At 45.6% G+C, this 22,778-nt stretch overlaps 1 protein-coding gene across 13 annotated transcripts in view; it reads left to right on the top strand.

The window, feature by feature from the left end:
• GRAMD1B (GRAM domain containing 1B) overlaps positions 1-22,778 on the top strand; it is a 134,042-nt gene that overhangs the window by 33,979 nt on the left and 77,285 nt on the right. Inside the window, exon 1 of one of the 13 annotated variants that reach the window (XM_087939146.1) lies at positions 6,153-6,377. The exons of 9 other annotated variants lie outside the window; for them this stretch is intronic. Coding sequence is in view for 2 of the 4 variants with exons in the window: in XM_087939140.1 (XP_087795266.1) it covers positions 21,468-21,784 (317 nt within the window). In the remaining 2 variants the exon portion in view is untranslated. Of the gene's footprint in view, positions 1-6,152; positions 6,378-7,920; positions 8,033-14,890; positions 14,910-21,211; positions 21,785-22,778 lie in introns of those variants that run through there. 3 more of the 13 variants (XM_087939145.1, XM_087939144.1, XM_087939140.1) reach the window with 3 other exon arrangements.

Genomic DNA, 22,778 nt, shown 5'->3' with positions numbered 1-22,778 from the left:
TATGAATAAATGCGGACAATAGGACAGGGATGGTAGGCACGATGGTGCACTTATGTACGCCCCTTACAGACCTCTTAGGAATGGGATGAGGTCAACTATGTTGAGCTGAAGGGGCAATTGGTATTGTTCTGCTGACCTGTTTTTTTTTTTTAAAAAAATCTGTCTTTTAATAGGCCTTTTCTGGGTTTAAATCAGTCTGTATTGATTTGTTTATTGATTTCGTTCGGATGGGTAGTTGGGCCCCCTGAAATGCCTGGTTTAATTCCATCAAAGGAGCATCTCTGTTCAGCGGGTTAGAAGAAATATGGTTGTAGTGTAGGGCTTTAGGAATAAAAGATAGATTTAGTGGTGCAAACTGGGTGAAAGCTGGAAGCATATAGGTATACAGTACGTGGCAACCTCTGAGTTTCCTGACATGGTTTTCATGCATCCATGGTGTGGTTTTACGACAACATTAAGGAAATAGAGTTCTTTGGTGGTGTTGGAAGAATTCTCCTTCTGGGTTTAGTTTCAAGTGGGGAGGAAAGACACTGGAAACATGGTGACTACTTGGAAAGATGGTTTAATGGTGGACAGGATCACATGCCTTGGAGCTCCTGGGTGAAGAAAAAGGGAAGAGATGCTGAGAATCCCTTGGTTTTATGCCCTCTGTTGGGGTTTGAATTTCAGCTTGTATTCTGATTGGTTGTCAAACTCCCATGAGGCTATGCAGGGGCAACTCCGTAGGCCGTCCTGAGCCCCAGGCTTGGTTGAGCCTTGCTGCTTGATGATGTAATGAAAGGGCTTTGGGCAATTCCTATTATAACTCTACCTGGAGTAGATCTTTGTTATGTAAAATAGACTGGCTTAGGCCAGAGTAATGGTCCATTAGCAAAGTTGGAGATGGGAGGGCTGAGTTTCTGCCTCTCTGAGTTTCTGCTTTTCTTTTTAGGGGAAATATTCTGCCTTTTTAGTATATCCTAAAATATTTCATTTTCCTAAGAGTGAGGTAGGTTTTAACTTCCAACAGTGGAAAAGCCAAGAAAGAGGTTGATAGTAGGCTGGAAGCCATTCAGGTCAGGATACCGTGCAACAAAATGTCCTGGTTGGGAAAGGTGATATCCAACTCCTTCCTATTTAAGACTCTGTTATGTAATTGAATTTCATCAACATCAGCATCATCTTCTTTTTTTAAAAAAAATTATTTCGTTTTCAAAATTTAAAAACATAAAATAAAACTTTATACATCGTTACATCAACGTCAAGACATCTTTTACATTTCCTTATCTTCTTTCTATATACACATTTCTTTCGTTATACAATTTCAGCTTAATATATAAATATAGATAGATGGGAATATAGATATATGTATTTACATAGTTTCTTATTCTTTACCTCACTGCCATTTTGATTTCTTTTTATTCTTAAACCGTTCATACCAGGCACCCCAGACATTATAATATATCGACTCTTCTTTGTCTCTTAATTTCATGGTTAGTCTGTCCATCTCTGCACAGTCTAAATTTTTTTTATACCAATGTCCTCTGGTGATACATTTTCCTGCTTCCAAAATTGCGTGTAGGAAATCCTAGCAGCTGTTAAGATATGTAGCATAATATATTTATCTTTTTTTATTATATTCTTCTGTTAGGGTTAGGTTTAAGCATCATCTTTTAATGACCCCATAATACCTTGCAGGGTGGAATCTGGGCAACTGTTGTAGGGAGCCGAGTGTTTACTGGCTGGATGCCCTTCCTGTTGCCAATGCGGAGTTTTGCTCAGCAGATATATTCTCATTGTGCCCAGAGAGAGAAATATCTGCCTCTATGTAGGATCGAACTCAAAGCTGAAGAAGCTTCTGGGATGAGAAGCAAAGAAAATAACCAGAAAGTCCAGTTGCCTCTTGAAACAAGCACCTTTGGGATTTTTTTTTTTTTTTCAGTGATGTTGTAACTTTGAACGGTCACGGAAGGAATTATTGTATTGTACCCGTATAGGACAAATTGCCAGCTGCTAGCTTCCCTGGACCAAAGCTTAGCAACCTCTTTCGAAGCTCTTTCTAATCCTAGAAGAAAGATCAGCTAAGAAAACGGGGAAACTGTTTTTGCCCCAAAGATTTAATTCAACTGTTGGTTTCCTGCCTGAGCAGGAGGGTTGGACTAGAAGACCTCCAAGGGCCCTTCCAACTCTGTTATTCTGTTATCTTACTCAGTTATCTTAAAGAAGTGGGATATACCACGTACTCAGAAGATATCTACAGAGAGGAAAAAAAAACGTACTCTTTTGCTTCCGGAATCTCTCAATCTCCTCACAATGTCAAGATAATCTCTCCACAATAAGACATTTCTAGCTTCTTTTCCTTCCTTCCTCCTCCTCTGCATTTTCAGAAAGCGCCATATGTTTTTAATTATCTTGGGCTCCTGTTCTGACTCATGCCCTTTTCCAACAAATCAAACACAATTCAAAAAGAACAGAAACTTTGTAATGCTTTTACAAAATAATTAGCTATGATAAACACAAGCCTTGCCAAACTGTGCGAGACTTGCCAAAAGATAATGGACAAGAAATAATTTGCAAAATAAGAATCTTCAAGTACAAACTCGGGATACTGGAATATCCATGAGGCTCGAGGTTCAAAACGCCTTTGCTTCCTGCAAAGAACGTCTGATTCAACAGCTGGCTTTTATCTTCTTGAAGGAGGGGCCGTTACTTTGCAGTCTTATTCCAAAGTCACCCGTGCTGTTGCAGCTGCTCTTTCCTACGAGCAATCCTGTGTGCATGCGCACTTGGCACAGGCTCCTCGGGAACCTCCTCATTGCTGCTGCCAGCCCCCACAATCTCTGAAGGCAGCAGTCTACTCCCTATTGGTCCTGGCCCCTCATCTGAGTCCTCGCTCTCCTCAGCTGTCCACACCTGCTGCTGGCTAACCACAACAACTGCAGGTTTCAAACCTCTACTGCCCAGAGGTCAGAAAAGGCTGTAGGAGAGCAAACGTGATTCTTATAAATAAAAATTAAAAAAGAGAGAGAGATTTCAATGCATTGGGAGCCTGGAAGGGAGCACTAAAAATATGATAGAATTATAGGGTGGCTTCACAAGACTGGTTAACCACATCGGAAATTTAGCTTTGCTGAGACGGCAATAAGAGGAAAGCCTTCATTCAGACACATGTGTGGGAGAAGCAAGAAAGCCAATTGCTTCTCAGGATTGATGTGCCAATCTAATCTCCCCAAAACATTGTAAAGCTTTGATTGCATGGGTGCGGGCTCCATTTTAGAACAGAATAGAATAACATAGTTGGAAGGGAACTTAGAGGTCTTCCAGTCCAACCCCCTGCTTAGGCAGAAAACTCTATACCAATTGAGACAAATGGTTGTCCAATCTCTTCTTAAAAACCTCCGGCGTTGGAGCATTTACAACTTCTGGAGGCAAGTTGTTCCACTGATTAATTGTTCTAACTCTCAGGAAATTCCCCCTTAGTTCTAGGTTGCTTCTCTCCTTGATTAGTTTCCATCCATTTCTTCTTGTTTTGCCTTCAGGTGCTTTGAGAGAATAACTTGACTGCCTCTTCTTTGGGGCAACTTCTTAGATAGAGGAAAACTGCTATCATGTCATGCTTGTCCTTCTTTTCATCAAATTAGACATACCCAATTCCAGCAACTTTTCCTAATATGTTTTATCCAAGGGTGTGGGATTCAAAATTTTTAACAACTGGTTCTGTGGGAGTGGCTTAGGTGGTGGGCATGGCTTGGTGGTCATGTTATTGGCTGGACGTGGCCAACTCAACATCACTCACATCGAGGCACGCTTCTCCTCACCTAGCCTCCTATGACTGTGGGGAGGCTACAACAGTCGTAAGTGTGAAAAATGGTCATGTCACTTTTTTCAGTGCCATTGTAACTTTGAATGGTCACTCAACACAAGCAAAGTACCAGCAAAGGAGAGGGAAAAAACTCCAGAGAAGTTCCAGAGACAGGAAGTCTAATCCTGCCAAGAACGTAATAAGGGTTAACGGAGAGGCAATTTCTGTAAGCAAGACCAGAATGTTTCCTTCCTTACAGGATTATGCCAGTAATTTCTTCTAACAACCGGTTCTCTGAACTGCTTAGAATGTTAACAACCGGTTCTAGCAATAGGTGCGAACTGGTAGAATCCCACCCCTGGTTTTATCCTCCAGTCCCCTAATCCTCTTTGTTGCTCTTCTCTGCACTCTTTCCACATCTACATCTTTTTTACATCGTGGCGACCAAAACTGGATTCAGTATTCCAAGTGTGGCCTTACCGAGGCATTATAAAAGTGGTATTAACTCTTCACGTAATCTTGATTCCATCCCTCTGTTTATGCAGCCTAAAACCCTGTTGGCTTTTTTGGCTGCTGCAGCACACACTGCTGCTCATATTTAAATGATTCTCCACTAGGACTCTGAGATCCCTCTTGCAGTCACCACTATTGAGCCAGGTACCACTTATACCGTACCTGTGCATTTTGTTTACCTGTCGCATTTTGACTTATTTGCCCTTCCTCGTGCCTGATTTAGTCTTGGTGAGGCCCTAATTATACAATAAAAAAAGTTACCAAGAAATTATGGTGCAGACCAAACTATGACTTTGGATTGTGACATGCAATTGAAAACATGTATCTGCCTTTTTAATTATTTAATAGCAAGGGATTTAATGTGAAAAATACAAATTATTTTCAAACAAATGCATTTATTCATGACGTATGTATCATTTCTACGTTTTATGTTCTATCTGGCTGGCTTGGTCTACCTCACAGATTTTAAAACAGTATAACGCGGAAACAATGTTTTAATATGTTTTTTTTTTTAAATTTTAAAGTACATGATGGTGGCAAACTGCCATGAAATTAGGGGATTATATATATATATTTGCAGAGGTGGGAATTGGTTTGGCTGCCAGTTCCTTCTCAAGCTTTTCCGTTTGGCTGATGAAATTTTCTCCTGCGTCAGGTTTCACTAACGTTGCAATTGCCTCCTTGTGACTGTGTTTGTGTGGTTTTAAAGCAACTTTCACACTTCGGGAGGAGGGAGGATACATGGCATTTGTGCATGCTCGTTTTATTTTTAAAACTGCAACAGACTCTTTTCAAAAAAAACAAAAACCAAAGAAATGCAAGTTGCGTTGCTGTGCATTTCCCAAAAGACCATTCTGTAAGAAAAAAAAAAGTCATTTGGTGCAGCAAGTCCCAGAACAGGAGAGCCAGATATTTGATCTCTGCCTAGCAGCTTATAGAGCATCTCGTGACCCTGAACAGACAGATATTCCCCCTCTCCCTTACCCCTCACCCCTCCCACTTCCCCATCACTCAAGGGCAGAGCAAGCCCTTCATGTTGTGAGAAGCCTGCTGGTAAATCGCTCACACTTGACTTCATTCCGGTGAACACTCCCCCAACAGCTGCCTTCCTGTGATCAGTCCAGAGGTTGGGGAACCAACCAAGTGGCAATGGGTGAAGTGGCAGATGCCACAGTTTCTGGGAACCTGTGTTCACCCTCTGACATCTTCTAGCTTTGTGGACCGTTTTGCATTGTGCCCTCCTGCCAGCTTTTTCTAAAGGAGACCTTCTGCCCAGCCTTCATCCCTCCCTCCTTCCTCAAGATCGGGTACTGTCTCCTTCCTGCGCCCTCTTGCTGCCTGGAAGATGCCGTCTGCACGCGGCCCTTAAACTTAACCCTCTGGAGAGGGCTGTCAGCTCCGCGCTGATTTGGCCCGACGGGATGGAAGAGCATCCGTCTTCCAAGTGAGTCAGCAACCAGGAGATGGAAGGGAAGTGCCCGAGCGACCTGGCTTCCTCTAGCTCATCTGGACTTGCTTGAAGGAGAACCTGGCACCGTGAGATGGAAGACTGGACCAAGAGCCCTTCCCTTTTCCAAAGCGGCTTCCTCGTTTATTTTTATTTTCCAGACTGCTCTGTGAATTAGTTTTGCTGACAATCAAACCCTCCCTGAGGCTCCTCGGAGAGGCAAGAGTGTGGAAAAAGACGGTGGGTGCCAAACACCAAAACACGATTAAGGAAGGACATCATGACGGGGATTGGAGGAACCTCTCAAGGTGAACTTTTCCTCATTTGGCTGCTCTCGGTCCTGGATTTGATTCTGAACTTCCAACCCTTTTGGGGTTTTACTCCACAGTTCTTCTTTTGAACCTGTCTGCAACTCGGCCTTGGGTGTCTTTGGGACTCTCTTTCTGCAAATTTTAACCTGCGCCCATCAACAGCATCACTAGCAACGCTCCCGAAACAAAAAACCCCCAAAGGCAGCTGTTTCTTTAACATTGATCCTTCAGTGAAAGAGGCAAAGAGTGAGCAGAGGGGAAAAAATAAATGGACAAGGCCAGTTTTCAGAAGCTGTTTTCTCTGCCTTGCACAGGGGGCTGAAATGTGAGTGTCTTTTTTTTTTAAGTACTTCTCAAACTTCCAGAAAGAAAGAAAAAGAAAGAAAAAAAACAAAGAAGGAAGGAAGGAAAAAGAAAGAAACAAAGAAAAAGAAAGAAGGAAAGTAAGGAGAGAAAGAAAGAAAGAGAAAGAAGGAAAGAAAAAATAGAAAGAAAGAAAGAAAAAGAAGGAAGAAACATAAGGAAAGAAAGAAGGAACATAAGGAAAGAAAGGAAGAAATAGACAGAAAGAAAGTAGGAAAGAAAGAAAGAAAGAGAAAGAAAGAAAGAGAAAGAAAGTAAGGAAAAGAAAGAAAAAGAAAGAAAGAAAAAGAAAGAAGGAAAGTAAGTAAGGAGATAAAGAAAGAGAAAGAAGGAAAGAAATAGAAAGAAAGAAAAAGAAAGAAGAAACATAAGGAAAGAAAGAAGAGACATAAAGAAAGAAAGAAATAGACAGAAAGAAAGTAAGGATAAGAAAGAAAGAAAAAGAAAGAAAGAAAGAAAGAAAGAGAAAGAAAGTAAGGAAAAGAAAGAAAGAAAAAGAAAGAAAAACAAAGAAGGAAAGTAAGTAAGGAGAGAAAGAGAGAGAAAGAAGGAAAGAAAGGAAAGAAAGAAATAGAAAGAAAGAAAAAGAAAGAAGAAACATAAGGAAAGAAAGAAGAGACATAAGTAAAGAAGAAAGTAAGGATAAGAAAGAAAGAAAAAGAAAGAAAGAAAGAAAGAGAAAGAAAGTAAGGAAAAGAAAGAAAGAAAAAGAAAGAAAAAGAAAGAAGGAAAGTAAGTAAGGAGAGAAAGAGAGAGAAAGAAGGAAAGAAAGGAAAGAAAGAAATAGAAAGAAAGAAAAAGAAAGAAAAAGAAAGAAGGAAAGTAAGTAAGGAGAGAAAGAGAGAGAAAGAAGGAAAGAAAGGAAAGAAAGAAATAGAAAGAAAGAAAAAGAAAGAAGAAACATAAGGAAAGAAAGAAGAGACATAAGGAAAGAAAGAAAGAAATAGAAAGAAAGTAAGGATAAGAAAGAAAGAAAAAGAAAGAAAGAAAGAAAGAAAGAGAAAGAAAGTAAGGAAAAGAAAGAAAGAAAAAGAAAGAAAAAGAAAGAAGGAAAGTAAGTAAGGAGAGAAAGAGAGAGAAAGAAGGAAAGAAAGGAAAGAAAGAAATAGAAAGAAAGAAAAAGAAAGAAGAAACATAAGGAAAGAAAGAAGAGACATAAGGAAAGAAAGAAAGAAATAGAAAGAAAGTAAGGATAAGAAAGAAAGAAAAAGAAAGAAAGAAAGAGAAAGAAAGTAAGGAAAAGAAAGAAAGAAAAAGAAAGAAGGAATGTAAGGAAAGTAAGTAAAGAGAGAAAGAAAGAAAGAAAGAAAGAAAGAAAGAAAAAAGAAAGAAAGAAAGAAAGAAAAAGAAAGAAAGAAGGAATGTAAGGAAAGAAAGAGAAAGAAAGAAGGAATGTAAGGAAAATAAGTAAGGAAAGAAAGAGGGAAGGAAGGAAGAAGGAAGGAAGAAAAAGAAAGAAAGAAAGAAAGAAAGAAAGAAAGAAAGAAAGAAAGAAAGAAAGAAAGAAAGAAAGAAGGAAAGAAGGAAAGAAAGAAAGAAAGAACGAACAGCAGTTTAGATCTGGCTGGGAAGCCTTGCCTAGGAGGTGCGATCCAAGCTGTCTTTTGGATTTAAGAGGTTCTTTTCATTTTCTTTTCTTTTCTGGGGGTGTGTTTGTTGTGCTCCTGGGTGGATAGAAGGTTCCAGTTGCTCTTGTTTTGCAAAGGCAAGAAGCTTTGCACTTTCCACCACTGAGAACTTGGCACCCCTCTGCTTGCCGCCTCCTCCTCCTCCTCCTCCTCCTCCTCCTCCTCCTCTCCCATCTCCTTGCTTTCTGATCAGCCAGAAGCCTGTTGGGTGCTAACATGGCAGCATGTGCAACCTCACTACATCATGCGCTCTAACAAGGTCAGTCTTTCCCCATCGCCAGCAGTTCTCTTCTCCTTTGCACCGGCCTCCGGCTTTTCCCCTCTTCTCCTTGCCTACTATCTACAACACCCACCCCGCCACCCCCCACCCCCCAAGAGCATTGTGCCAAATCTGCAAATATTTATTTCCTTGGGCAGATTTATTGGCTGCCCGTCTTTCCAACGAGTAGGGTAAGATCTCCTCCTCCTTGGCTCTGGATGAACCTTTGCTGCGTGTCCCTTCTTCTGTCTCTTGAATATATATTTTTTGGGTGGGGAACGATCTCTCTCTCCTGCATTATTTGTCTCTCAAAATAATTGCAGGTCCAGCTAGAAATGGATGTTTTCTCTGCGGAGTGCTTAGTGCTGGCATTTTCTTGGTTGCTGCTAGCCCTGATGCTGTTGCCTAGTTGGGTAATGAAATGTCCGGGAGAAAACAACCAAGCTCAGAGAACACCGGGCACTCCAAAATTCAACCCTGACTTACAAATATTCTCTTCTGTTGAATTTTTCTCTTTTAAATGGTGGAATTTTTTTTGCCTTTTTGGATAGGATAAGCCAGCTCAGTGGGCTTTAACTAAAGGGTCTCACAAAATAATGGAATCCAGCTAGACTTTATTATTTGACAGAGGGGGCTTGTGTACCAGATGACTGACTAGCTTTCTTTTCCTTCCTTCCTTCCCTCCTTCCTTTCTTTTTCTTCCTTCCTCTTCTTTCTTCCCACCTTTCTTCCTTCCTTTTTTCCTATTCTCCCTCTCACTTCTTTCTCTGCCTTTCTTTCTTTCTCTCTTTCTTTCTTTCTCTCTGTCTTTCCCTCTTTCTTTCCTTTCTCTGTCTTTTCCTCCCTCCCTCTCTCCTTTTTCTTTCTTTCACTCGCATTTCTTTCTGTCCCTGTCTTTTCCTTCCTTCCTTCCCCCTCCCTCCCTCTCTCCTTTCTCTTTCTGTCTCTGTCACTCTCTTTTTTTCTGTCCCACTGTCTTTTCCTTCCTTCCTTCCTTCCTTCCTTCCTTCCTTCCTTCCTTCCTTCCTTCCTTCCTTCCTTCCTTCCTTCCTTCCTTCCTCAAGGACGAGTACATCTGTAGTTGACAGTAGAGTAACTCAGTGACAACAGAACATAGAATGTAGGTTTGATTAATAGGGCTGGGAAAAACAGGGCTCACCTGGCCCAGGGCTCTGTTTTGAGCACCAGAGGTGAGATGATTCTGCCTCAGGGCTTCACACCAAGTCTCTGAAGTGATGTGTCTATCAGGGCTTTGAAGCTGTGCTGCTTTACCTCTGCCAGTGGCTTTTGAGTATATCATGCCCAGTGAACCACTGAATGATGAGCTTTGTCTGAGCTAAAGTTTGGTTAAAGTTGCTGAGGGTGATGCAATGAAGGTGCATTGGGCAATTCCTACTTTGGCTGAGGGCTAATCCTACCTTTGTTGGATCTAGGCTGAGAGTATTTACTTAGGAATAGAGCTATCTATCTTTTTATCTCTTAAGTGCTGACATCTGCTGTGGGCTATTAAGGAAGATGAGGGCTGCTTTTTCAAGAGCATGTTTCTCCATTTCTCATCCGGGGAAATATAATATTCTGCCTTCTTAATATTTCTCAACATATTTCATTGTTCCAGGAGAGGGGTGGGTGCTAACTTTCTACTCGAGGCTCTAGAACTCTATGCAGCGGACCAAGTATAATTGCAAGCTGTTGCAGGTTCTTATTGAGGCTGTAAGATTCTGCACACTCATCAAGTCACTCAAAAGATGCATCATTTGGAAGGATCAGAATATCTGGGGTGGGGAGGAGCCTTTGCATCGTGATAATGCTCAAGGACAATTTCATACTCCTCCAGGAACGGAGCCAAGTTATGGCTCTTCATTATGCTTGCATGATTCAAGCCTTCCCAAACACATTTGTGCCCGGTGCACATTTGCAAAGTGTCTGGCAAACACTTTGAAATGTTCGGTGGGAAGTCCTACCTTCCTCTGAACTTAGAAGATACTTCTGATTTCAGATACAGGTACTACTCGATGTACGACGTGGTGGGATTCAAAAATTTTTTACTACCAGTTCTGAGGGCATGGCTTGGTGAGCATGGTGTGGCTTGATGGGTGTGGCAGGGGAAAGATATCTTGCAAAATCCCCATTCCCTCTCCACTAACCTGCTTTCCAGCTCCGTTCTCCTGTGCAGGGCAACAAAAGGAGACCCAGTCGATCAGCTGGGACTCAAAGGCAGGCAGAGAATAGATGGGGGCAGGGCCAGTCAGAAGTGGGATTTGCCGGTTCTCCAAACTACTCAAAATTTCCGCTACCGGTTCTCCAGAACTGGTCAGAACCGGCTGAATGCCACCTCTGGTACAACCGTTGCTGAGCCTGAAGTTTTGTTGCTAAGTGAGATCTTTGAGTTTTGCACCAAGCCACGCCCACCATGCCACCAAGCCACACCCACAGAACCGGTAGTAAAAAAAATTGAATCCCATCACTGGAACTGTTGTAAGTTGAGGACTTACCTGCATTTTGTTAAGAAGTATTGTTGCTTCACTGGGACTATATCTGTCCAGCTCAACAAATGGGAAAATAATAATGTTAGAGAAGACGTTATTGTCATCAGAATCAAATTTTCCCCGCTTATGTTGGTCAATTCCCCCTTCATGCTTAGGAAATTTGAAGTTCTGCAATTCTCCAGCATAAAGCCAACTCGGATAGAAATATTTGACTTTTGGGACTATCGTGTGAATCAATTTGGAGAAGCAATAAACACTGGCAGGCTAGCAACCCAAGTTGTGAATGATCTTTTAGCTGATATTTTAAGCGAACGTAGGTGGTGATGCTGATTGGGATCTTTGTTATAATACGATAGTAAAAGGGAAGTAAAGTTTGAATCCCTCCCTCGGTTTTCCAGCTCTTTATTGTCCAAAATTGGGAATTCTAAACTTTGAAACTAATGGGAGCCAAGAATGCATTGTTCCTAAATAGGGTTAACCGGGAATTGGGGGAAAAAATGGACGCGTATACTTATCTAACTCTGTATCTGGAAATATTTATAACTCATTATTTTTAGGATTTGGGTGTCCTATTTCCCGAGTCTTATGGGAACCTCAAACTGTGCCACCTCTGATTTGAATCTGTTTCCAGTAAATTTATCTGTTCACTCTTTTGGGGTAAAGATGTAGTGGAGATAGATAGAGATAGAGATAGAGAGAGAGAGAGAGAGAGAGAGAAAGAGAGAGAGAGAGAGAGAGAGAAAGAGAGAGAGCTTTTCTGAGAATTCTACACGAGGCATGTGAGATTTTCTCAAGAAACCCTCACACCAAATCAAGATGCATCTTGCAGATGTTCTTCAGGGCCAAACGTAGAGGATAATAACACCGAGTGTTATTTATGGCTCCAGATCGTTGAAGCTAAGTGCTCCCGCCTCATCCTTTCTCATCAGAAAAGCCTGCTTTGTAATTACCCTGTTCCCCCCCCCAAAATAAGACCTACCCTGAAAGTAAGCCTTAGCTTGATTTTTATACATCTGCCCAATAAAAGCCCTGCACTCTCCAAAATAAGCCTATAATTGCTATTTTCATATAATACAGCATGTCCAAATGTTCTGTCTAGAGGCTAAATTGGAATTGGAGGCTAAAACATATAAAGAATGATTGCTGGAATTGGGTATGTCTGGTTTAATGTAAATAAGGATTAGGGGTGATATGATAGCAGTCTTCCAATATCCCAGGGGCTGCCCCAAAGAAGAGGGAGTCAAGCTATTCTCCAAAGCACCTGAGGGCAGGACAAGAAGCAATGGGTGGAAACTAATCAAGGAGAGAAGCAACGTAGAACTAAGGAGGAATTTCCTGATAGATAAACAATTAATCAGTGCAATGACTTGCCTTCAGAAATTGTGAGTGCTCCAACACTGGAAGTTTTTAAGAAGAGATTAGATAACCATTTTTCTGAATGGTGTCAGGCTTGTTGCCTAAGCAGGGGGTTGGACTAGAAGACCTCCAAGGTCCCTTTCAACTCTGTCATTCTGTTATTTGTAATGGCCTGGCTTATACGACAAGCTAAAATGACGGCTACATTCTTACAACTGGCAAAGGAATTGGGAATTTGCAAATCCCTAAACCCCTTTTAATCTAATAGACAAAGTTGTGGGCATCTGACCCAGGACCGTGAAGAAAAGCCACTTCTGTCTGAACACGCCTATGATCTAGATCAGGGGTCTCCAACCTTGGCAACTTTATGACTTGTGGACTTCAGCTCCTAGAACTCCTCAGCCAGTATGTCCATTCCTGGCCCATTCTAGGAGTTGAAGTCCACAAAGTCGTCAAATTGTCAAGGTTGGAGACCCCCGAACTAGATCTTGAGAAAAGGAACTTGCCAGGCAACGTCTTCCAAATTGGGCCCCCTTCAATGTTTCAGGGAAAAGAAAAAAAAAGAACCCCAGGTTGTAGAAAAACCTGAATTGAGGGGGTGGTGGTGTTGGGCTAAGCCAGAGGTTTTTTTGAGAAGAGAAAAACAAAAGAATGAAGGGGGAAAAAATGTAGAAAACAGGCCAGCTGTTTACGTTTGCAGGAGAAAACTAAAGCGCAGTTCAAAGTATTCAAAGTGCAGCTGGCCGTTTCAACACCAACATACCCACAGACACACTTTAAGAGTTGTTGTGTTTTTTTTTTGCTCTCTGGGTTTTGTTTTGAAGAGTTGACCGCCTCCATTTCTGGAGCCCGGCTCTCTGTGAGCATCCTCTGTGAGCATCCTCTCTGAGCATCCTCGCTGGAAAGTAGGGCAGGAAGGGGAACTGCAGGCCACCAACCACGGAGAGATGCTGAATCCCCTGCTGGCCAGAGAAAAAACAAACAAACAAACCCAGGGATGATGACTAGGGCTGGGGGAAGTCAAGTTGGCTCCGCCAATGAGAGGCTCGGGCTGGCTGGCAAAGGCAGGGCTTCTGCTGCAGTGACGCTCCTCCTCCTCCTCCTCCAAGATTTTTTTTTAAAAAAAAACACCTGAAAGGATGACTTGATCTTTTCAGTGGCCAGGGGCAAGGCTGGTGGAAGGGAAGGACCAGTTAAGTAGGGGGTTTTTTTTTGGTGGAGGGGGTGGAGGGGAGGTGTGTTGGGGTTTTCTTCCCTCCCCTTGGCAGTATGGATGATCAAACTTCCTCCTCCTCCTCCTTTCTGCTCCGAGTCCCATTTTAAAAGCATCTCTGAGTTATGGTTATCTTTTCCTTCTGTGTTCTCCTGCACTGATGTGACTTTTCTCATGACCCACCCTTCCTTCCCTTCCTTCCTTCCTTCCTTCCTTCCTTCCTTCCTTCCTTCCTTCCTTCCTTCCTTCCTTCCTTCCTTCCCTTCTTACCTCCCACTGTCCCTTCTTTCCTTCCTTCTCCCTCCCTCCCTCCCTTTTCTTCCTTCCTTCTCTCTTCCTCCCTTCCTTCCTTTTCCCTCCCGTCTTTCCTCCCTCTGTCCCTTGTTTCCTTCCTTCTCCCTCCCTGCCTCCCTTTTCTTCCTTCCTTCTCCCTCCCTCCCTTCTTTTCTCCCTTCCTTCTCCCTTTCTTTCTTTCCTTCCTCCTCCCTCCCTCCCTTTTTCCCTTTCTTTCCCCTCCCTTCCTTCTTTTCTTCCTTCTCCATCCCTGCCTTTCTCTCCTTTCCTCCTTTCCTTCTCCCTCCCTCCCTTTTCTTCCTTCCTTCCTTTTCCCTTCCTCCCTTCTTTCCTTCCTTCCTTTCCCCCCTTCTTTCCTCCCTCTGTCCCTTCTTTCCTTCCTTCTCCCTCCCTAGTTTCTTACCTCCCTCCCTCCCTCCCTTTTCTCCCTTCCTTCTCCCTGCCTCCCTTTTCTCCCTTCCTTCTCCCTCCCTCCCTTTTTCCCTTTCTTTTCCCTCCCTTCCTCCCTTTGTCCCTTCCTTCTTTTCTTCCTTCTCCCTCCCTGCCTTTCTCTCCTTTCCTCCCTTCCTTCTCCCTCCCTCCCTCCCTTCCTTCTCTCCCTCCCTCCCTTCTTGGCTTCCTATCTACAAAGTCACCCTCTCACCTTCCCGCTCCCTATTCCTCCTCTTGATTCTGGAGCATTTCCACCCCTAAGCCGGGGTATTGATCTCTCTCCCTTTCCTAAGAAGGCAAACGATTCTTCCGTTTCCAAAAAAAGCCCCGTGGATGGAGAAGTTGAGACAAAAAGGAGGAGATGCTTCCTCTCTGGCATGTTAGAACTTTCCTCCCCCCTGCCCCCCCCAGGAAGCCCTGAGAAACATCTGTTTGCAGCTGGAACAGCGTCTCTCACGAGGCTCAGCCGCTGATCTTAGGAACCTCTGCTTCTTCCTGGCTCTTTTTAGCTCATGCAAGGCTTCCTTCCCACGCATCCTCTTCCCCCTGAATGACCAAATGGGTTGCTATTCCTCCCCCATCTTCCTCCCCCTCCTCCTTTTCCTTGTCCCCTTCCTCCTCCTCCTCCTCTTCCTCTTCCCTTCCTTCTCCCCGTCTCCCTCCAACTCTTTATCCCTCTGCACAACTCTCGTGTCTTATCCTTAACTGCCACCTCACCTCATGTTTTATTTTCCCTTCTTTTCCTCCCTTTTCTCCTTCCCCCGCTCCTGGTTGGCTGATAGGCCAAGCTGAAAGTATGGAGACATCCGATGGGGCGACAGCAAAGGTAGGATGGAAATGCTGCCGTCCTTGTGCGTAAGTGCCTTCCCTCGGCAAGTTCTTCCTTTTCTTGCATTTCTGAACCCTCCCCTACTGTCTCATCTCCCGCCTTCCCTCCCCCACTCACCCCCAAAAATATCCTTCGGGGACCAGAAAGTGTGCCATTCCAAAATCGGAGTTTTCCAAGAGAACTCTTCGCTCCCAGAAAGGCAGGAGGAAGCTCTTCCTGTCCCTCTCTTACTCCTCCAAGTTCTCCCTTTTGCACCCTACTTGTACATATTTCCCCTGGGGCAGGAGTCGGCAACCCGCAGCTCTGGAGCCGCATGCGGCTCTTTCCTCCCTCTGCTGTGGCTCCCTGTCACTCAAAATATGTGTCACAGCCGCCAATGTGCGACACCCGCCGGCACATGATTTATTGAGCTTTTCACAGGCCAACCATGGGTAAATCCAAGAAAAGCTTCAGAAGAAAAAAGAACATTTAATTCCGACTACATAGGCTAGTTTTGTGGCTGCTCAGGAAATAGTCAGGCATGGGAAGGGTTTCTGTGGCTCCCGGTGTTTTATTTTATGTGGGAAATGGGTCCACGTGGCTCTTTTGAGTGTTTAAGGTTACCGACCCCTGCCTTGGGGGTACCAAAGAGGTCTTCTTCTGCAGAAGTGGTATTCAGCAGGTTCTGACCAGTTCTGGAGAACCAATAGCAGAAATTTGGAGTAGTTTGGAGAAGCAGCAAATACCGCCTCTGACTGTCCCTAGCCCCATCTCTTCTCTGCCTCCCAACTGAGTCCCAGCTGATTGGCTGGGTCTTCTTTGGTTGTCCTGCACAGGAGAATGGAGCTGGAAAGCAGGTTAGTGGGGTGGGGAGGGAATGAGGATTTTGCAGTAACCTTCCCCTGCCATGCCCACCAAACCATGCCCGCAGAACTGGTAGTAAAAATTTTTGAATCCCACCACTGTTCTTCTGAGACAGAAAGAGAGAGAGAGAGAGAGAGCAGGAGGAAAGAAGAGAAAGGGAAAGAGACAAGAGAGAGCGGAGAAAGGGAGAGAGAGAGGGAGGGAAAGGAAGGAAGAGAAAGAGAGGGAGGGAGAGAAAGGGAGAGAGAGAGACAGAAAGAGGGAGAAAGGGAGAGAAAGTGAGGGAAGAAGAGAAAGGCAGAGAGGCAAGAGAGGAGAAAGGGAGAGACAGAAAGAGAGGAAGGGAGCGAAAGGGAGACACAGAGAGAGGGAGAAAGGGAGGAGGGAGGGAGAGGAAGGAAGAGAAAGAGAGGAAGGGAGAGAAAGGGGAGAGAGACAGAGAGAGGGAGAAAGGGAGAGAGAGGAGGGAAGGAGAGAAAGGAGAGAGACAAGAGAGAGCAGAGAAAGGGAGAGAGAGAGGGAGGGAGAGGAAGGAAGAGAAAGAGAGGAAGGGAGAGAAAGGGGAGAGAGACAGAGAGAGGGAGAAAGGGAGAGAGAGGGAGGGAAGGAGAGAAAGGGAGAGAGACAAGAGAGAGCAGAGAAAGGGAGAGAGAGAGGGAGGGAAAGGAAGGAAGAGAAAGAGAGGAAGGGAGAGAAAGGGGAGAGAGACAGAGAGAGGGAGAAAGGGAGAGAGGGAGGGAAGGAGAGAAAGGAGAGAGACAAGAGAGAGCAGAGAAAGGGAGAGAGAGAGGGAGGGAAAGGAAGGAAGAGAAAGAGAGGAAGGGAGAGAAAGGGGGAGAGAGACAGAGAGAGGGAGAAAGGGAGAGAGAGGGAGGGAAGAAGAGAAAGGCAGAGAGACAAGAGAGGAGAAAGGGAGAGATAGAAAGGGAGGAAGGGAGAGAAAGGGAGACACAGAGAGAGGGAGAAAGGGAGGGAGGGAGAGGAAGGAAGAGAAGCGCGTGCACACACACACACACACACACACACACAGAGAGAGAAAGAGAATTCTATGTATGCTGAACAGTCTTTGTAGATATGGGATCAAATTCTACCCACTTTGACTTGTTCACAGTTGCATCACCTAAGAAACCCCCGGCCTCACCTCTTCTCTTCAGCCCAGGTGCGCCTCAAGGGCTGAGTCTTCAGAAGAAGTTCTTTGAAGTCCCACAGGTGATCTTGTGTGGGTGATGGTGGGACGCCTTCAAAGCAACCACAGAGAACTCAACTGCTTAACCTGAATCACGGATATCAAACAAACCCTATGAACTTAGTTTATCCAACCTACCAAGTCCCAGATTCTGGTTTAGATATCACTGTGGTTGGGTTCAGACCATGTTTTCAAAGCCAGGAATTTTAAATTTAAATGATGCATTGTTGAATAAACCAAACTCACCTACTTTGCTTATCTCAATCCATAATGGGCAGGTTCACATTATATCACACTAGCCAATAATAAAGACAACTGCATTGTGTATGAATTTTCATAGGAAAAAAAAAAAAGTAAGTGAATTTTTTTCCCATTCAAAAAACAAAACAAAAAAACAGCACTTGGCCAAGCGAGAAATAAGATGGAAACTTGCACTCTTAATTGAAAGGGGCAAATCCTGAAATCCTAATTGACTTCCTTTGATTGTGGAGCATAAGAGGGAAAAGGATTCTAAAATGTTTAATTACTTCATATAATATGCTAAGTAAGTAACCTCGCAAGACCGGCTTTTCTGAGTAGAGTTAAGGTCAGCTCTTAGAAGCATTTCCCATCCAGTTTGCTTCATGGATCTGAAAGCATTTGTATTTTTTAAAGCATTTGTGCTGTGAGGTTCCCTATCCTTTCCATTACCTACTTACCTACCTACTTACCTATCTATCTATCATCAACTTAATTATTTTTCTCTTTGAACAAACTAAATGATTGACAGATTGATAGATAGAGAGCTAGACAGATATCTAGATAAACAATGATGGATGGATGGATGGATTGATAGATAAAAGCTAGATAGCTAGAAACCTAAACAGACAGATAATCATAGGGAGGGAGGGAGGGAGGGAGAGAGAGAAATCTAGATAAACAGACAAGGATGGATAGATAAATATAGATAGCTAAAAGCTAGCTAGCTAGCTAGACAGAAACTTAACAGACAGATAATGATAGATAAATAGATAGATAGCTCTCCAGGGAGGGAGCCTACTCAAGGGTGACTTTTGCTAAATGGCAAAGAGAGTTGGGTAAGGTTTTTTGAATTCCTCAGACCGTCCTGGCCCGGGATCCAGAGCCTGATCCTGACCCACGTTTTCCAAGCCACCAATTGTATTGAAAGGGCTTGTGCTGCAGTTCTGTCCATCAGTTGCCCGGGGGCAGATGGAGGGTTTCTTTTGGGAAGAAGAAAGGATGTGTGTGGAAAGGAGGGAGAGCAAGTGGCAAGCTTCCCTGCACCCCCCCTGCTTTGGGCTGAAGAATAATTGGAGAGGGGTTTTAGGTAGGAAATAAGACATCCTCCTTTGGGGGCAAAGACGCCCATTGCGAGTTAAAAATAAACTGAAAGAAAGAAAGAAAGAAAGAAAGAAAGAAAGAAAGAAAGAAAGAAAGAAAGAAAGAAAGGAAGGAGGAGAAAAGGAAGGAAGGAAGAAAAAGGAAGTAGAGAGGGAAGAAGAAAGAAAGAAAGAAAGGAAGGAAGGAAGAAGAAGGAGAATGACAGAAAGAAAGAAAGAAAGAAAGAAAGAAAGAAAGAAAGAAAGAAAGAAAGAGAGGGAAGAAGAAAGAAAGAAAGAAAGAGGAAGGAAGGAAGAAAGGAGAATGAGAGAAAGAAAGAAAGAAAGAAAGAAAGAAAGAAAGAAAGAAAGAAAGAAAGAAAGAAAGAAAGAAAGAAAGAAAGAAAGAAAGGAGAGAGAGAAGAAGGAAGAAAGGAAGGAAGGAAGAAAAAAGAAAGTAGAGAGGGAAGAAGAAAGAAAGAAAGAAAAAAGAAGGAGGAAGGAAGGAAGAAAGGGAGAATGAGAGAAAGGGAGAATGAGAGAAAGGGAGAGCGAGAGAAAGAAAGAAAGAAAAAAGAGGAAGGAAGAAAGAAAGAAAGAAAGAGAATGAGAGAAAGGGAGAATGAGAGAAAGAAAGAAAGAGGGAAGAAGGAAGGAAGAAAAAAGTAAGTAGAGAGGGAAGAAGAAAGAAAGAAAGAAAGAAAGAAAGAAAGAAAGAAAGAAAGAAATTTCCTAATAGTTTTAGAACAATTAACCAGTGGAACAACTTGCCCGCAGAAGTTGTGAATGCTCCAACACTGGAAGTTCTTAAGAAGAGACTGGACAGCCACTTGTCTGAAATGGTATAGGGCTTCCTGCCTGAGCAAGGGGTGGGACTAGAAGACCTCTAAGGTCCCTTCCAACTCTGTTATTTTACTTTTACATTTATTTAACCCTTTCTGAAGCCAGCTAAAATAAGAGCTGCCTTCGCAACCCCTGGTGATGGATTCCATACATTGGAAGTAGGTTCTTCCTTATCATCATAGGGCTGGAAGGAAGGGACCCCGAGGGGCTGAGCGGGGAGGGGGATCTGAAGGGGAGGGGAGGATCCCTGGGAGATGCAAAACAATCAGAGGGGATCAACCTACTATTTTCCCCCCAGCATTTGAAAGCAGGACAAGAAGCTACGGATGGAAGGAGGGAAACTAACCGAGGGAAGGACCCACTTAGAATGAAGGAATTAATTTCCGGACAGTTAGAACAATTGCTTGCACGGATTATCCCCAGTAGTTGTGGGTTGCTCCATCACTGGGAGGTTTTCAAGAAAAGATAGGAGATCCATTTGTCTGAATTGGTTTAAGGTTCCTTGCTTGAGCCGGGGTTGGACTAGAAGATCTCTAAAGGTCCCTTCCAACTCTGTTATTTTACCTCCGCCCCCATCTTAAAAAAAAATAAAACAAATGGCAGTCCAATCTCTTCTTGAATGTCATACGTTCAAGAAGAGATTGGGCGGCCATTTGTCAGAAACGGTGTAGGGTCTTCCGCTTGGGCGGCGGGGGTGGGGTGGGGTTGGACTAGATGACCTACAAGATCCCTTCCAACTCTGATGATCTGTTATCTGTAACACTTTCTGGACTTTTCCCCACTGGGCCATTTTTTCAAGGACAATCTTAAAAGTGACTTTTAAGCGGCTTCTCAAGATTTTTTTAAAAACCAAAACAAAACACATCATCGCAACGCCAGCCCCACCCCTCCTCCCCAATTTCTCTGAATTATTCATTCCGGGAAAGGCTACCCCCAGCTGGGGAGTGGGGGACGAGGAGACGGGGTGGCAACTAGCTGCAAGCCAAGGTTGGGGAGGAAGACCCTTTTTCGGAGCACGTGCTTGCATCCGAGTTACTAAGGGTTTATTTATCGAATTATTAAAGCGCCCCCACCCTTCTCCTTCCAAGAAGAGGGGCGGTGGGGGCCCCGCCGAGATGGGGAACCACACCTCCGAGAATGGAACTCAGGATCCGGAGCGAAATGCTTTTCACTCCCCTTTCCAGCCTTTGCCCCACGCAGGGGTCTTCAGCGCCCAGGCGTCCCCCTCCGCTTTCGACCCCTCCCCGACCCTCCCCTCCCATTTTGGCCAGGGAAACTCCAGCTCTCTCCCTGCACCCCCAAGGATAACATCGCAGCCGGTGGGGGGAAGTGCCGCCTGCGTCCCGATCCAAGCCGGCAAGCCTGGGGCCGAGCGCGGTTGGGCGGGCGCGCCAGGACGCAGCCCAATCCCGAGCGCATCCGGCGCGCATCTCCGGGCTCCAACCATTGCCGGCTAGGTTGCGCGCGTTTCTCTCTTTCTCATTTTCTCTCTCTCTCTTTCTCCCCCCGTCTCTTTTTCATTCTCTCATTTTTCTTTCATTCTCTCATTTCTCTCGTTGTCATTCTCTCTCTTTCTCATTCTCTCTCTCGTTCTCTCTCTCTTCTCATTCTCTCTCACTTTTCGTTTCTCTCTCTCATTCTCGTTTTCTATCTCATTCTCTCTCATTTTCTCTATATCTCTCATTCTCTCTCCCTCTTTCTTTCTCATTCTCTATCTCGTTCTTGCTCTCTCATTTTCTTTCTTTCTTTCTTTCTTTCTTTCTTTCTTTCTTTCTTTCTTTCTTTCTTTCTTTCTTTCTTTCTTTCTTTCTTTCTTTTTCTTTCTTTCTTTCTTTCTTTCTTTCTCATTCTCTCTTTTTCATTCTTTATCTCATTCCCTCCCGCCTCATTTTCTCTCCTTCTCTCGCTTCCTCCCCTCCCTCCCCGCCCGCTTTGGATCCCGGAATTGCCGGGCGCGCGCGCGCGCCCGCCGGTCCCGGACGGCCGCCGGGCTGGCAAGAGCAGCTCGGGCGGAGGCTGAGCCAGCGAGGCGGCGGCGGCGGCGGCCGCAGCAGCAGCAGCAGCAGCAGCGTCCCTCCCTCCGGCGGGGGCCAGTGCGGCTCGGCCCCATCTTCCTGGCCGGCTGGCGCCGGCTGCTGCCACTCCGGCTGGCTGCCTCGGCCGGGCGCCTTTAAAGGGCGGGCAGAGGGCTGGCCGGCCGGCCGGCCGGGTGAGTGGGCAGGCCAGCCGCGCTGCTCCGGGGCGCCCCGAGGAAGAAGAAGGAGAAGGAGAAGAGGAAGAGGAAGAGGAGGAGGAGGAGGAGGAGGTTGGGTAGCCCGACCAAGCGGCGTCCCGCGGGAGCTCGGTGGCGGCCCCCACCATGGCATGATCTCCGCCGCCTCCTCCTCGCTGGCCTGCCCGGGCTGCCCGCGCTCTGCCAAGCCCGTGCCCGGCCGCCGTCCACGCCTGCGCCCCAGCGGCCTCTCCTGGCCCGGCTCCACCGGCTCCTCCAGCCGCGGCGGGGTTGCGCGCATCTGCGGCGGCGGCGGCTGCGGGGGGAAGAGCGGCAACGGCAGCCTCCGCTTGCCCGGCCTGGTCCAGTATGTCTTGGGAGCCGCTCCGCCGGAGGCATCCGGGGCTGGCCAAGGAGCCGGGCAGCGCCTGCTCGTGACGGTCCTGATGAAAGGCTTCAAGCTCGCCTGGTAAAGCCGGAGGGGAAGGGGAGGGAGGGGAAGGGAAGGGAGGGGGTCGCCTTTCCCCACCCCCCAACCGCAGTAGTCCCGACCCTGCAGGGGAGAGGGAGGGAGGAGAGCTTCACCGCAGTGTGGGGAGATGCTCCCGGGCGGAGGGAGGAAGGAGGAGGTTGGGAGCCGGGGAGCCCGCAACGTTGGGCATGGATGCTCCTCCGGCTGGACGAAGTCTGCGTAAGGGATGCTGGCGCAGTGGCGCGCCTCGCCTCCCTCCCTCCCTATCCCCCTCTTCCTCCTCCTCCTCTTGAAGCTTGCTGCTTGCCACACCTCTCACGTGTCCCTCCCCCTCCCCGACCGTCGCCCTTCCACCCCATCCCTGGGCCCTTTTGGAAAGAGGTTGGGGAAGGTTGCTAGCTAGGTTAAAAGCCAGACTCTGCCGCCTTCCCACCCTCCCGCCCCGGGGGAAAGTTGCCCCATTTGCTGATGCGCCTTCTTGTTGCCTCCCCCCGCCCCCGCTTTACTCCTCGGAAGCCTTGCACAGATAGATGCCCTTCCTTGGACCCGTCCCAAGGCTGCGCTGGAGAGTAGGACGAGCTTCCACCGTCTCGCGTGGCACGTTTCGGTGGGTTGCGCTTTGGAGCGGTGGACGTCGGGGTTGAGCTGGGGGCAAAGGCCGGGTTGCGCGACGGATTGTGGAGGGTGAGAGGAGCGACTGACCAACTGGCTTGATGTTGATCTCTCTCGACGTTGTGCTTGGGAAAGCTTTTTCTTTTTTTAGAAAGAAAAGAAAGAAAGAGAGAGAGAGAAAGAAAGAAAGAGACAGAGAGAGAGAGAGAGAAAGAAAGAAAGAAAGAAAGAAAGAAAGAAAGAAAGAAAGAAAGAAAGAAAGAAAGAAAGAACGAACTTCGTAATTGCTCTTCTGGGTCTCTTGACGTTTTCTTCCTCCTCCTGCTTGCATAAGTTTGGAGAATTCAGATAGTCCTTTCCAATCCTTCCCTTCCCCCAA

Source organism: Pseudonaja textilis, chromosome 9, assembly GCF_049901715.1.
Source record: "Pseudonaja textilis isolate UNSWEBS1 chromosome 9, rPseTex1.2, whole genome shotgun sequence".
In the NCBI taxonomy this organism is placed as follows: Eukaryota; Metazoa; Chordata; class Lepidosauria; order Squamata; family Elapidae; genus Pseudonaja; species Pseudonaja textilis.
Note: the sequence above shows the minus strand (reverse complement) of the source record. Positions and strands in the feature narration are given on the sequence as shown.